Raw genomic sequence first — 16,143 nt, 5'->3', positions numbered from 1 at the left:
AAAAGAGACCTGAGAGAGCTCCTCGCCACTTCTGCCACGTGAGGACACAGCAACAAGATGGCCAGAAACAGGAAGCTGGTCCTCACCAGACACCAGATTGGCTGGTGCCTTGAGCTTAAACTTCCCAGCCTCCAGAACTGTGAGGAATAAATGTTTGCTGTTTATAAGGCATCCAGTCTATGGCACTTTGTTACAGCAGCCCAAACTAAGACACCATCTAAACACAGAATTACATACAAAGGAGACAAGATGAAATGAAAAGAAAGATGGCTGAGAGAAGGAACAACTGCAAATAAGATGAAATTGGAATAACAAAATTAGGTAGTCAAGTACAGAACTCGAAGTGAAGAAAACTGAATCAGTGACATGGAAGATAAAATTGAAGAGTACTTCCTGAATGTAAACAAAATGGCACAAGGATTAAAGTGATAATTTAGAAGATGATATCAGGAGCATGAATAATGACCTTAAGAAGAAAACCATTGGAAGAGAAATAATAATCAAATACAGAAATAAGGAAAACTTTTCAAGTTGAAAAAGATCTCCCCCAGAGAGATCACAGGCAAACTTAGTTAAGATTCACAACTAGACAAAAATTTTACATTATAAGGATAAGTTAAAAAATTATATAAACATCTAGGTCAGTGAGATAGGTTATGGGCCAAGAAACAAAATTTAGGCTCGTCTCCAAGTTCTTCTCTGAAAAAAAGTACAGACACAAGGGAACATATTCTACCTCAAGAATTTTATATGCAACAAATTCAATATTCACATGTAAGGCAAAGACAATCTTAGAGACTCAAGAGTTGATGAGGAAAGGCTCCCTTCACTTGCCAGGCAGGGAACATGGGAAGAATCCAGTGAAAATTAAAGAGCAAGAAGCAGAACAGAGCCTCAATCGCTTTCTTTTCTCTCGGGCTCTTCCTCCAAAACGGATACAGACAGAAAAATGTTAGCCCCTTTAAAAAAGTACCTCACTTGCTTTTGTTCCAGATGCCAACGACCTCGCCATTTTATTTGAATTAGTGATCTCACAGTGGACTAACCTCAGCATAATCCACTTACCAGTCCTTTTACAGTTTATAATTGAATTCACAGGCCTTATAAGAGGAACATTATTTAAACTAAAGTAGTTCTGAATTGAGGGATTGTTAAACAGCAAATTTTAACGCTCAATCCTAATTACTAAAAAACAAAGGCCATAAGCAGCTTACCAAGTGAACCCAGGATGACCAGAATTGTTACGATCCACACAAGGACTCTTGATATATACCTGATTATCACCATCAAAATCATGGACAGAACTGCAGGGAAGATAAATAGAGAACACATAGAATATTATTTGAAAACACTGGCCAATATAAAGAGAAACTCTTTCAATCGTTTTCTCCTAGGGAAATAATTTGTTGCTATTGACAAGTTTTTGACCCCAATTTAGGTAAGAAAGGACACTGGCTGCTTTTGCACTTGGACTTTGGGTCTTGTGCCACTTGAATAGCATCACTTGAAACCAAAGGCACCTAACTGTGGGTTTATAAACAAATGACAGAAAAGAATACATGCAAATGCACATGGTGACTCAAAAACAGGACAGGACTGCTGTGGATTCAGTACGCGAAGACACCAGAACTCACATACAAACATACATGACACACACAGAGTGTAGAGAATGACATGTCATGTTGGTGACCAGAAAAATTACCACACATAGACAGAGATCAGTTAAATCAGCTGCCACACTTCCTTGAGTAAATCTATGCATTTCAAGACCAAGTTCTCTGATGGTTGGTCAACAAACTAGATGGTATTTTATCTTTTTATGATTGTTTTTCCTCTAAACTCCAAGAGATAACATGACCCTATAGAATGATTTCCCGCAGGCTACTGAGGCCAAAGTTCCTGTGGCCTCATTACTCAACTGAGGTCAGGGGTCCTGACTGAGAAGCTCTTCAAAAAGGCGCAAAGCTTAGTTTGACTTATTTAGCCAACTCTTCTACCCATCCCAGGCTGAACTCCAACGTGCTAAAATCTTGAGAGAAAAATCTCAAAAAAGAAACTGGGAGGGTTTAACCCTTGCATGGGGAAATTCATTTCTGAAATTATAATTTGCTCATCTTTAATTATCTAAAGGCCCATTTCATAGACAAAAGAACAAAGATCTTAAGCCTCAACAGAGAACCACTGTAATAAAAAATGGAATTCCAATGGCTTAACAACATTATTATCACTATTTTTAAGGTTTGGATTTTCTTTCTTGGTTAAAGTATTCAACTATTTCAAAAGCCAAATAATTTTTATATAAAACTAGACTAACAGTCAAGTTTCTTTGGGCCATTAGCAAAGCCAAATAAATGGCTGGGATCTGTCACTAGGTAACATTACTAAACTACTCACTTTTGCAATAAATGTACAAGAACCAAAAACAGATGGGAGCATTTCAAATATCACAGAAATAGCTTTTCACATGGACAGCGTTATTTCAGTTGAGTCAAGTACGACCTAAGCACAAAGAAAACACTCTCTAATGACACGACGGAAACACAGCTAGTCTTCTCAGTGACTATAATTGTTGTTAACAGGCATAAATACTGATTTTACTTATGTAATGAAGTAATTGTTCGGTTCCTACCCAGCTAAAAAGGTCTATATATTCTGATATGGCTACATATAGTCCTAGGATAATACAGGGAATTTACATCTCAAAAACAACACTTTTATTTGATTATATTATCTACTTATTGATCAGAAAACTCAATGGCTAACAAGTGGAGATTTCCTAATTTTTCCAGCAGTACAGTCATACTATGAACTGTAGCAATGAAAAAAAATCACATATTTCAAAATTAATCTATCAGAAATCTATGTTCTTTGATGAATATATATAAGAGAATATGTGGCCTCTTGTTATAAGCAAATAAGCCTTTTGGATTCATAACTAAAAACGAAGGGGTGTTGATTCATTAAAAGAAGGCTCCTGCTATCACATTAAAGGTTATTAGAGACTTAGTAACCAAAGTTTGGGAAAACACCAGTTTTCTCCAATGAGAGAAAAAGAAGGGAAATGAGTTTCAGATATATATATATATATAGTATGTTTTTTTTTAAAAATACGTATAGATTTTTAACTATATATAATCTGAAACAATTATTTGGCTATGGGAAGTTAAACATTTTGTAAGCATCCCCAAGTGTATTCATATTTTGGTTAAAAGACACAACAGTCTTCTACTGCAGTACTATGCAATAGCTAATAATGAGAAAAACAATTACCTAGTGATAACAAGCAAAGTCCCAATATAATTTCTTTGCTGGTCATTACTCCACTAATCAGCCTGTGTAAGACACTATTGTCACTGACAAAGGTGATCAGGGCCTCTGCAAACTTGGCATAGCAGGAAATGTTCACAGGAGCACAGCGATGGAAGAATGGAATAGGTGCACTGGTGACACAAGAAAAAAAAAATCAGAAAAAAAATTACTCCTACTTAATATAAATGCCACATCAAACACACAAATGAAAGGTGAATATGACTGCAATACACTCCACCCTCCACACGTCGTATGGGAGCTAAGAGCTGTGAGCTTAATGCTATGAAGATGACTGTCATGGGGAGTGACGCAAATCTTACCACAACCTTATCACAGAGGGTGGAGTGCATATTCCAACAGAAGACGTTACCCTCCCCTCTGAAAAGAAACACACACATATACACACACGTACACACATACAAAACTACCAAAAGCAAAACCAAACACTTGAACTCCTCAGCCTATACATCTATCAGTCAAGGGGCAGATGACAAAACTTACAAACATACACTTCATTGAACTGAAAACAAATAAGCGATTTACAAATAAAAAGCATACACGCTTTTGCTTGAAATGTGCCACCGTTAATAGACTGTTTCCTCTAGCAGAACAGCATACAGAACCTTAGATTCAAAAAGGTATTTGGGGCACAAGCTTAATAAGTCTCATATAAATTAGTCCTCTGAAACATCAACATACAGCATAATGTGCAGCTATTTAAAACAATAACCATAAATACTAATGTATGGAAACACTTAGGACGTAATAGTACAAGGGGGAAAAACCTTTGTATCTAATGTGAAGATTGCATCTCTGTATAAAAGATATATATACATAAGAATAAGAACAGAAAAAATACAAACATGAAAACCCTCTGATATGTTAGGGTCACAGGATTCTGGGCTATTTTCCTTTGTTTTTTATGTTATTATTATGAGATTATTTGTGTCCACAAAAGAGGTAATTAGTTATATCAGGCTTACACTGACTGCAGCTTTTACTAGTGAAGGAACATAGCTGTGTGTGAACTGTGACATAAACCTGGTTTGTTACAGGATGGTTCCACTGTAGCTTCTGAGATCCGGGGCTACATCTAATCAATGGGAGAGTGTAAACAAGGCTCTGTGAACGTGCCCTAGGTGTGGATTGTTTGGATCCTAAGAGAGCCCATAGGCGTGCCCATGCATGAATACACACTCACGTGTGCATTAATTTAAAGTTTAGCCATCGCTAACACAAATCTCACATTTTCAGAATTATTTGTGGGGCTATCGATCATAGCTCTAACACAACATTTTTGACTGGAATGATACAAGTTATGTTTTCATTCTTGGTTTGCACTGTATTCTGATCGAATCAGTGGGAGATTATATGGTTGCACACCAAATTGCAAGGTTCCTAATCTCAGCAAAGCAAGTTTGTATGGCCCGAAACAAAACACTATCTTTGTTTCTTTCCTCAAGAAACAATAAGAGTGTAAGCGAACTGTGTGTTGATCTTTCTTAAGTGCTGGTAAATGAGTACCACTGGAAGCAAGAATAAACAGTCTTTCCACGCTGCTTAACTTCATGGAACAACAGATGATATACTTTTAAAGATCTAGCCCTACCTTACTTATGCTTCAGTAAAATGTATCCAAAAATGATGATGTGACAATATCACATGAATGTTCACTTAAAAAAATTTGCCTCTTGTGACCTGTGGTGTATTTGTATATACCTCCCCGATGGTGTTAGTGAAAGTCAAGGCCAAAGATTTGATATTCTATTAGAAATCGTGGAAAGCCAGAGCATTCTGAATAATGCTTGAATTACAGGTATGCAACTTATTGTTTTTTGACCAAAAGTTGTTTCATTAATAATGTAAGAAGATATTAAATTACAGAATACTTTTCAGTGAAATGGATTTAGTTAGAAATATTACAGGAAAGAGTCAAATAGGATGAACTATCAGTTCCTAAGTCAATGGAGGTGGATTTGGGAAAGAAACCTTTAAATTGACAACTTTGTTGTACCCTATAACTGTTTTTCTCCTGAAGCTGTCTAGATACTGTCCCTACCAGGCTAATGTCCCTGTCTAAGGACTTCTACCTATATTGTTAACTAAAGCCTGGTTCTCTGTCCTTCAAAACTAAAGTCCTGTCTGCTCTATGATTATCTATACCTTTATATCTGCTTTATTTATTACCTTATCATCTCTGATATAGCCTCTGTTTAACTCACTTGCCTCCAGCCTTGAACATGACATAGATCCACCTTAAGGTTATTGATGTCTTTTTCTTGTTTTTAATATCCATCAATTTTCTCGGCTCTGCTCTCCTGTTTCCTCTTTCCTGTCAGAGAACTGTAAGTGAACTTTATCCTCTGTCCAGAGGTGGCTCCACCTACATCTCCCATATCCTAATAGGATGTTGATGTCTTTTTTTTTTTTTTGAGGAAGATTAGCTCTGAGCTAACAACTGCTGCTAATCCTCCTCTTTTTCTGCTGAGGAAGACTGGCCCTGAGCTAACATCCGTGCCCATCTTCCTCTACTTTATATGTGGGACACCTGCCACAGCATGGTTTGCCAAGCGGTGCCATGTCTGCACCTGGGATCCAAATGGGCGAATCCTGGGCTGCCGAAGTGGAATGTGCACACGTAACCACTGCGCCACCGGGCTGGCCCGTGTTGATGTCTTTTTAGACTCAAAGAGAAATACATATCATTTCCAAAAGAGACTGGAGCCTGTGATAAAGGAAAAAAAATTGGACTTCACTTCAAAAGCCCTAGATCATGCTCCTAAGGTTGTGCAGCTGCATGTCATTCCATCACTCTCTCTCTCAGTTCCTCCATCTGTTAGTTGAAAGGGCAAGAATAAGTCCTCTGGAAGGCTTTTTAGATCTTAATAATAATAATCATGTTAATAAAAAAAATAAAGAGCCCACCCATAGATCAATGATTCTAAATTAATAGGAGCAGCATGCCCAGTACCTTTAGTATTTTTCTGCTTTTCAGACTTAGAATGAGGACAGATGATTTGAAAAGGGAAGGATTATACTATTAAAATTCGAATCCCTCATTTTTATTTAAGAGGAAATGCTGAGTAATATCTGTTCTACCCCTTTAAGTTATTTTTACTCCATATATAAACACTTGGCCAATTGGAAGGAGTACTTTTACAAGTATCTTTCAAAGACTTGGAGCACAATATTAACAGTCCCTTACAATTCAATCTATGTCAGTCAAAAAAAAAAAAAAAATCCCCGACAGCCTTAAATTTGAAGGTTATAAAATTAGCACAAGCTGATTAACTACACTGTCTACGTGATGGTCAAAATGGTGAAAATCCGTCCTTACTAGTCAGGAATAACAAAAATAGAAGGCAAATAAAAGAGAAGAGAATATTTAGACACAGTAGTAAAAAACAAAATTAAATACTTAGCTTTAAAGTATAAAGCACTACCTTCCCTTGTACATCCTTCCTTTTTCTCAACTTTTCCTCTAACAAAAACAATTCGACCAACCATGGTGAGTTCTTATACTTGAATTATGTTCCTATTCAAAAACCTAAGTAATCAAGGCATTGAAATGATTTGTCTTATATTCTACCATTTAAATCCGTGTAATATAACGAACTTAAGAAGACATGAGTTAGCTGATTCCATATACCTCTCAGAAAATACTTCTGAAACCTAGTATATGAGATCATTTCTACTTTAATGTCTAACCTAAATGACACACTTTGTGCCTCTTAATTAAGAGGATAAGCGTACAGAATTCTATTTATAGTAAGTTTTTTCTACCTTTTGAAGCCCACAGAATATTGAATCTTTACGAAGTCAATGTAATCTCATTAGGAACTGATGCTGTTTTACACTATTGAAACATTAGTCAACAAGAACAAAATGAATCTATAATGAGTCTTCTAAAGATTTTTAAAAGTTAGCCACTCACAGGAAAATTGTGTCTTACCTTGGCAAACATACTGTCCATGTGCCTTTAAGTCCAGACTACCAGTTAATGAGCTCCCTCAAAGGATGATGATCGACCATCCCTAATATCTCTTATCCATATTGCCTTCATAGGAGAAGACAGGAGGGTACAGCTCACACAATTATTTTAGCACTTCAGGTTATAAATAAACAATTACACATGATCTCTAATTAAATGTTTTATTTAAGAAAGAATAATAATAAAGGGTTCCAGCATATCTCTATAGCATAGGAAAGGCAGGAAATAAATGTCAAGAATCTAATGGCAATATTTTGTTTTCATACAAAATACAAAGTTTTCATATACTTCATTTTCTTTTCTCTCTTCTTCCATTCCTGTACTCTTTTTCTTTTTTTTTAAAACTAACTGTGGTATAGACTTTACAAGATCTTAGATTCAAATTACGATTTCCAATAATTAGTTGTGTGGCCTTGGTTAATTCATTTAACTTCTCTTATCCTCTATTTCCTCATATATAAATTAGGGACAATATGCTTACAGGCTTTTGTGAGGGTTAAATGAGACAATACACATGAGAAGCTTGATATGGTAGCTGGTACACAAGAGATAATTTTAAAATATTAATTTACCTTGAATCCTTTATTTAAAAAATATGAATAGGTAACTTTTTTCTTGGCTATTAGTTTCTCATGTCCATATCATATTAATAATTTCGTAACACCAAGTATCATTTCTGTCATCCAGAGACACCAAAATAAATGTTTGATGAATAAACTGAATTTGTGTCATCTCTTCCTAGTATTGCAGTTTTCTCTAGCTGTACCTAAACCCTTAAGAATTGTAAATATATGGGCTAGCTAGTCTCTCTACTGCTACCACGCTTAGAAAGTCACCAATAGAGAGTTATGAATTTGGAGAAATAGGCCCTTTCTAGGCATTTGCTTTTAAAATTCAAAAGCCCTTAAGAATAGCAACCATTTGGCCATCATGTGACGCTAGTGTTTTATGCAGATTCGTCTACAACTGCTTTTCTCTAAAACAGGCACTGCCTTCAGCTGCAGAAGGTGCCTGGGTACGCAAGAAGGCTGGGGGGAAGGGAGAGGCTCTAGAGGTGGAGAGAAATAACACTCCCTAAGCCAAATGCCACGCACAATGATGGACATTTGACACATACTATCTTATTTAATTCTTACAACAATTCTATGAGAGAGGTATTAATATTCTCATTTTACATATGAGGAAACTTGGCTTACGGAGGGGTTAAGAGACTTGCTCAAGCTGACAAACAGAAAATGGTGACACAGAATTCACCCCCAGGCCTATCTGGACTCAGAGTTCAGCTCTTTCTGTCCCACTGGGGTGCTCCTAGGAGAACAGCAAAAGAGATGGGAAAGATGCTGAGGGTCATTTGCCTGCATCACAGGTTTGCCTACTGCTGGTATTTTGGTGCATATTAAAAAAGTCACCAAAAACGTAGTCTCTGTTTTTCTTAAGGACAGAGCGTCTTAAGGACAGAGACTAGATCTTACTCATTCTTGGAGATGTGGTATCTAATACTATGCATGGAACAGGGGAGTGACCCAAGTTTTTTATTAAAACAAATTTATTCTTGTTTTCTGATCCTTTCACTTTGCTTGCCAAATACTAAGCTATGATTATTTACAACGTCCTCATTTGCCTTCCTTCTGTCAGCTGTTTCTTCTCTTTTACTTTCCAAAAGGCTGAGTTCAGACAAAAGTGGTAAGATACTTAGATTGTGAAGTACTAAAATAAGTAGAACATGAGGATCTTTAACTACAGCAGAAACATAGTATACAGTCAGTTTCAGAAGGGTACCGGTTCATCATTGCATCTTGGATTATTGAGACATTAGGGGATGACCTTGTTAGAAGCCAAGTCTGTCCATCTCTAAAACCCAAGCCCCTACTACCAGGTTTTGTCTTGCAGTGAATATTCTTAGGATGCCATATGTGAGACATGCGTGTGCGTGCAGCCAAGGCTGGAACACTCAGAATAACCGGGAACAGACGGTCCTCAACATGGTGGAGTCAGAGATCAGAGGCGGAGGAGGGTTTGCAATATGCACTGGCCCCCATCCCTGCCCCATCCATATTATCAGGAGCAGATCAACCTCCTTCTCACACCGAGGCTTTCTGGTCATCCTTTTATAATAGGTTTATGCCTTGAAATAGCGACTGTCCTCAAAAACAAGTATGCATTTAAAAACAGGCTTTAATAGCTGAGTAGATAAGAGGACAGCGCTTTTCTTGAATTTATTTTGATAAATTTTCTCCAATGTCTCAATTCAAAGGACCTCCTTTTCTTTACCGTCACAGCCTCCCTAATATTCTCAATTTCCATGAATGGAGTCTCTTTACCCACTGTTCTGGGCCCAAAATTTGTAGGTCTCTCTTACTTAGTATCTTTTAAAATGGTCCTTTTATTTTAAGTCCATAGGCTTTACATTTTAATTTCAGAAGCAACTTGACAAGACTAGAAGTACTGGAAATCCAAGTAACTGATGTATCCTTTGTCTGCTTTTCAACAGAAAATTTCAAATTCAAGTTCATAAAGCACTAGTTACACCATAAGCAAGCCAAAGGAAAGCAGACATAAGATAAGATGAGTCTCAAAATTTTTTGTTTTTAAGATTGGCAACAGATGTTAGCTCAGGTGCCAATCTTTTTGTTTTCTTTTTCCTTCTTTTCCCTAAAGCCCCCCAGTACATAGTTGTATATTTTACATGTGGGTCCTTCTAGTTGTGCTATGTGGGACAATGCCTCAGCATGGCCTGATGAGTGGTGCTAAGTACACGCCCAGGATCCCAACTGGCGAAACCCTGGGCCACCAAAGCGGAGTGCGTGAACCCAACCACTTGGCCATGGGGCCAGCCCCTGAGTCTCAAAATTTTAACCATTAGCTTGCTGTAATACACTGAGATACAATAACAGTGGTTTCGATTTAGTATTCCTGGCAAAGCTGTCTCATGTCACACACATGTGTCACAAGATTCTCAGGATCAGATATGCTCCTAATCCTGCACTATACTTAATTCTGAGGATATATTCTACAATGCTTGAGAATTTATTTCCTTTTTAAAAAAATTATTTATAATTTTAAAATTTGCTTTATTTATAACTACCTTGAGATCCTTCCAAACAAAGAACATTTCTTGATTTACCTTTGTATCCATTATAAGCAGTAGGTACTTAGTAATAAATGTTTGTTGAAAAAGACCTTGGATAAGATATGGCAAACAGCCTATGATAGGAAATGTACCTAAAGGATACAGCCTGAAACTATGGAGAATAAGCACTGGCACGTTTTTTAAATTTACAAAGTACATTAAAAATTAATCTCAGTAAGTACTACTAGGATCAATTTAAAGAATCTTTGGAGACTGTGAAATTTGGCTTCTAATTTTATTGTAGATTTTATAATGATTCAGCGGTCTTGTATATATAAAAATCATGACTTTAAAAAAAAGTAAGCCCCCAAAAGAAATTAAAAATATCTGAGAATGAGGAAAGTTGTTTGTGTGTGGTTTTTTTAAAGATAGGAAATACACGTTGTCATTTTCATTCCTGCTTTTTAAATTTTGTTGTAGAAGTATTGGATCTGGGCCACAGGATCATCCAGTGACTCTGCTCAGAATAACACATACAGTTCAAAATTTACCTACAAAAAGAAGCCACAAGCTAGCAAAATACAATAAAATTTACCTCGCTGGAACTGGTAGTTTCGGGCAAAGAGCAGAAGCTTTTGAAGATGTCGTATATTCAGAAGGCTTCAGGTCGTAGGTACATAATGCTGAACCTGTTGAAAGAAAAGCTCTATGTTAGCTAACAGAACAGAGTCCGAACAAATTCTTTTTCTAACTCACTTTAATTTTTTTTTTTTTTGAGGAAGATTAGCCCTGAGCTAACGTCCTCGTTTTGCTGAGGAAGACTGGCCCTGAGCTAACATCCATGCCCATCTTCCTCCACCTTATACATGGGACGCCTACCACATGACTTTTGCCAAGCAGTGCCATGTCCGCACCCGGGATCCGAACTGGTGAACCCCGGGCCGCTGAGAAACGGAACATGCGCACTTAACCGCTGTGCCACCGGGCCAGCCCCAAATTCACTTTAATTTTATATGTTAATGTTAACTCAACATATACAACTTTCAAACATTATAGAATTAATAAGAATTTGATTGGTCTATACTATCAGTCCTCAATCATTTAAAAATGATTCTTCACGGGTAATTTAGGTACAAATTTTAATAATATTAAGGGTAATAACAACAGTAAATACCAGAACCACCTTTACTGAGTGTCTGCCATATATCAGGCCCTATACAAGATGACATATACCTATTTATGTATGTATGTATGTATGTATAAACATGTGTGTGTGTGTATATATATATATATTTTTTTTTTTTTAAAGAGTCAAGTTTTAATTATAACTGACCAAACTGCATTCAGGGATGTCTCCAAACAACTGAAGAAAAGAAATATGGTAAAATTCTCCTACTGAAGAAGCCAAGAGTTTCTGCCAGTCCTAGTGCTTCAGAGAGTTAGGCCAAGAGAAGCCCATTCTGGAGGCTGGTTCTGTTCCCCACGCAAGTTTCTCATCACAAGAGGCGGGCTGGGGACGGGTGAGAGAACTGTCCCCTCCTCCCATCACGCTGGGAACTCTTAGAAAGTCACTGGTGGGGTAAGCCTCTCTTCACGCTCCATATATATATTAATTATGACATTTACTATAACTCTATTAGGCAGGCATTATTAAGCCCACTTTACAGTGGAAGAAATCGAGGCTAAGAGATAAGGTAAATCACTTGCCCCAGAGGACACGGTCACTTAGCAGTAGAGGTGGGATTAAACCCTCAATCTCTTTGATTACAAAACCCATCCTCAACTACACATGCCATCTCTTTCCCATGCTTTCCATTACTAAATATTTAAAATTACTGCATGCAGCGTATATGCGTTCAGATAACACATTACTTGTTTCTTATCTAGAAGTCAGGAAACACTAACTGTAAATAAACTGAATAAATTGATAAAATTAGTAAACTGATAAAAAGATTCCCAGTTTTCAGACAGTTTAAATACGGCTTAAATTCAATCCTAGATTAGTTATGCAAACAACTATCAATTTCTCTAACTATATGGCCTATAAAAATCTAAATAATATATAAAATCCAGATAGCTACAGCTCACCAAATCCTGGATAAGTGTTATTTTACTGACCTGCTAATTTTGTAAAACAGTGACTAGAACACTGTGAGGTTCGTTGTACAACAGATTTTGTTAACTGAGGAGACCCAGGCTCTAGTTCTAATTTTGCTGCAGATCTGCTGCATTATATCACGTTGCCCCAAACCAGCAACCAACTTGTGAAACGTTTAAATATACAGCCCTTAATAGCATCCTTACATAAGTAAAGGTAGCATCTATTTTATATAAAGATAATTCAAGTGATCTGACAATGTACAATATTTTTAAAGAAATACTTGAAAGTTACAAGCCACTATTCTTCATGTTTCTTGAGCTTCTTCAGATAGACTCAATAGGAAATTAAGTTTTTGAAATTGTTTTTGATCATTCTTTTCCATTTTAATGACATTTCTTAAGTTAAGCATGAATATTAAATACCTAACTTCTAAAATTAGTTTCTCATGTTGAAGATAATGCCACTAGATTCTATTTATAGCAATTTTAGAGAAAACATGACAGCAATGGCAAGCAAACATTTTGGATTAATCCTGAAAGAGCTGGGAGTTCTGTCACAGAATTACCCACGAAAAAACAGCAACTGAGCCAATAACCGCAGAGCATCCAACAGGATCATCAACTTCCTGATCTGAATTGTCAACTGATTTCTTTCAGAGTCCAAGATGGGATCCATTTGCACAATATAAAAGCCCCTAACTAAAGCACTTTGTGTGCGGTCACACACACTGCTCCATCTGAATTCAGGGAACATAATCTCCATCCCCACCCTTTCTTCATGTAAAAAAGGAGGTCGGCAGGTGCTACAGAGTTCAATTTTATAAATACTTTCCCAGGATAATGCTCAATGAAAGGATAATAGCCTTATCTCTGATGGTATTCTGGGACACAGGCCAGTACTAAATAGATCCTGTACTAAATAGATTAAAGGAAAAAGATCTTTACAGTGTGTTAGTAGTAACAATCAGAAGAAGCCTTAAACTGCTTCCTGCTCAAAGGGCTGATGGACAGAGAAGCCTCAATGAAGAACATTAAAATAACCCAGTAATGGCAAACAGTTTACAACAGTTTTTCTTTTCCTGTTTATTAGCTAATGCATTTTCAGTGAACATTTTTAAGGGAGTGCCTTTATCTTACTTTTTTTGTAGCGTAAGTATAAACAATATTTAGCACAAAAGGTTTGGTCATAAACAGTAAGACAAAGTTTTTCTTCTAATGCAAAAAGCAGGGAAAAACCAGATTTGAGTAATGAAAAGTCTAAAATAAAAAACAAACTTTATCTAAAACACACCAGAGGCAATTCATGCAACTCAGCCAATGTTGTTCAAAGGCCATCAAAATGAGTGATCTTGAGAACCAAACTTGGGGATATAAACATTTATCTCGGTAAACGGTTGCTATAGCCCCCAGAATGTTTAACTACTACAATTTTTCAAATGCCTTATAATATTCAATTATTTATTCTTTACCTCAGTATCACTTATAACAACTCCCCTAGGAGGTATGTTTCCATCAGCAGGCTCCAAATATTGCAGATGAAAAACCTAAGTAATACTTCCAAAGCCTTATGAGCAATCACTGGCAAATTTAGAAATAGAATTCTTTACTCCTAGGCCACAATGTTTCTTCTGTGTCATTCCTAATAATCATAACAGACAAGTATTCAATAAGCTCCTAGGCAAAAAATACATGTTCCACAGACACCTCAAAAACAACATGTTTGAAAAAAAAACCATTTCTATCACCCACTCTCCAAATCTGCTCCGCCTCCTCCCGTATATTTTCTATCCTGGTTTAACGGCTCCACCACCCACAAAATCCCCAAGACAAAATGCGGACGTCATCCTGTATCTTCTTTATCTACAGGTTTGCCCTACCACGGAAGATGCTGCGGCCTGCCATCGGACCTTTCTGTGTTATCTCAGACCTGCGTGAGTTTTACTGGGTCAGCTAAACTACTCTCCCAAAGGGTTTCTCATCTCCATCCTGCACAGAACCTTCAGAAAGGTCTTTGTAAAATGTGTATTAGTTGTATTACACCCCTGCCCTCAGGATAAATTCCAAACTCCCTGGCTTCAAGGCCCTCCTAAAGCAGGCCTCTACCTACAACTCCAGCCTCATCTCAACATCAAAAACTACTTACACTTCTTGCTGTTTAACAAGCTTCCAGGCTTTTTCACACGCTGTTCCCTCTGCTTGGGCTGTCCTTTCCTAACTAGCATCTGAGTGAGTGTTGAAGTTTCAGCAGGATTTCTGCCAACTACTCAATCTTCACCTCCTCTGTCGAGGCACCTCTGATGCACCCAAACAAAGCTATTTACTGCTTAGCTCTATTATAAATTTAGCACATTATTTTGTAATTATTTAGTTTACATATCATCTCTATTTTTAGAATGTAAGCTCTTTGAGAACTGGGACCTTATGCCTTCAAAATATCTGGAATTCCTATCGCCTGGCACATAGACAGCACTCAAAAGCCATCTGTTGAATAAAAAAGACATTCTGACTGAAAAAAAAAAAAGAAATAGCTATTTCTAATCTCTTATATTTTGGTGTTACATGTTATATATAAGGTTTATACGCTTTTCACCATTCACCACAAAGCATACCACCTAAAACAGAATTTCTCAACTTGGTATGACGACATTTGGAGCTGGGCAATTCTTGGTTACAGGGGGCTATCCTGTGCACTGCAGGATGTTTAGCAGCATCCCTGGTCTCTGTCCCCTAATCCCTTGTGACAACCAAAAATGTCTCTTAACATTGCTAAATGTCCGCGGCAGAGGGGACAGCAAAACCACCCTTAATTGAGAAACACTGGTCTAAAACACCAAATTATTTGAAGCAAAGATAGAAAACAAAGAATTGGTAAATCAGAGGCTAATTCTTCTCGCTTCAAAATTTTTATTTGCTTTCACAGTGATATTTGTAGGATACACTAAACAAGAAAAAAAAGATTCCTTTAAAACAGATGATTTAGAAAGTTGTAGTTAATAAAAAAGAAAATCTCTCAATATAGAACAGTTTTCATTGTGAAAAACAAATTACATTGCTGTGTGAAGTCCAATGAATTTAACCCCTTTCTCTCTAACTAGAAAACGTTAGATATTTACATGCTGCAAGAATGCAAGACAATTTTCCAATTTAATTTCTAGTAACCACTGAAAAGTCTGGACATATTTTCAATTCCCAAGAAGCACCCATTAACCAGCTGGGGGTGTGACATCATCTGTCAACCACTATTGGCACATACTAGGCACACAAGAAGTATTTGCTGGGTGAATTAATTTTGGACACCCATCTGCAAGACTTCTACTAGGTACTGTGGAGGACGAAGAAGTTTGTCTACTATTTGCAAGCTCCTTAAACATGGGGAGGGGAGGGATCGGCCTGGTGGCACAGTGGTTAGATTTGCCCACTGTGCTTAGGCAACCTGGGGTTCACAGGTTTGGATCCCAGGCATGGACCTACACACCACATGTGGGGCCATGCTGTGATGGCGTCCCACATACAAAATAGAGGAAGATTGGCACAGATGTTAGCTCAGGGACAATATCCCTCACCAAAAAAACAAAACAAAACAAAAACAAAAAAAACATGGAGAGGGTACCTTGTCTTTGTCTCTCTGGCACATGTTTAATGGGTGCTAATTATCTGTTGAATGAAGGAATTA

General features: G+C 37.1%; 1 protein-coding gene across 3 annotated transcripts in view; it reads right to left on the bottom strand.

Moving 5' to 3' along the window:
- The window catches only part of SLC44A1 (solute carrier family 44 member 1), a 179,466-nt gene that overhangs the window by 71,800 nt on the left and 91,523 nt on the right, over window positions 1–16,143 (bottom strand). For all 3 annotated transcript variants that reach the window (XM_070596197.1, XM_070596195.1, XM_070596198.1), the window contains exons 5-7: window positions 10,966–11,059; window positions 3,271–3,440; window positions 1,215–1,304 (exon numbers count right to left, since the gene is read on the bottom strand). In XM_070596197.1, the coding sequence (XP_070452298.1) occupies window positions 1,215–1,304; window positions 3,271–3,440; window positions 10,966–11,059 (354 nt within the window). The remainder of the gene's footprint in view (window positions 1–1,214; window positions 1,305–3,270; window positions 3,441–10,965; window positions 11,060–16,143) is intronic.

The sequence above is a fragment of the Equus przewalskii genome, chromosome 26, assembly GCF_037783145.1.
Source record: "Equus przewalskii isolate Varuska chromosome 26, EquPr2, whole genome shotgun sequence".
In the NCBI taxonomy this organism is placed as follows: Eukaryota; Metazoa; Chordata; class Mammalia; order Perissodactyla; family Equidae; genus Equus; species Equus przewalskii.
This window is presented reverse-complemented; position numbering and strand designations above follow the sequence as displayed.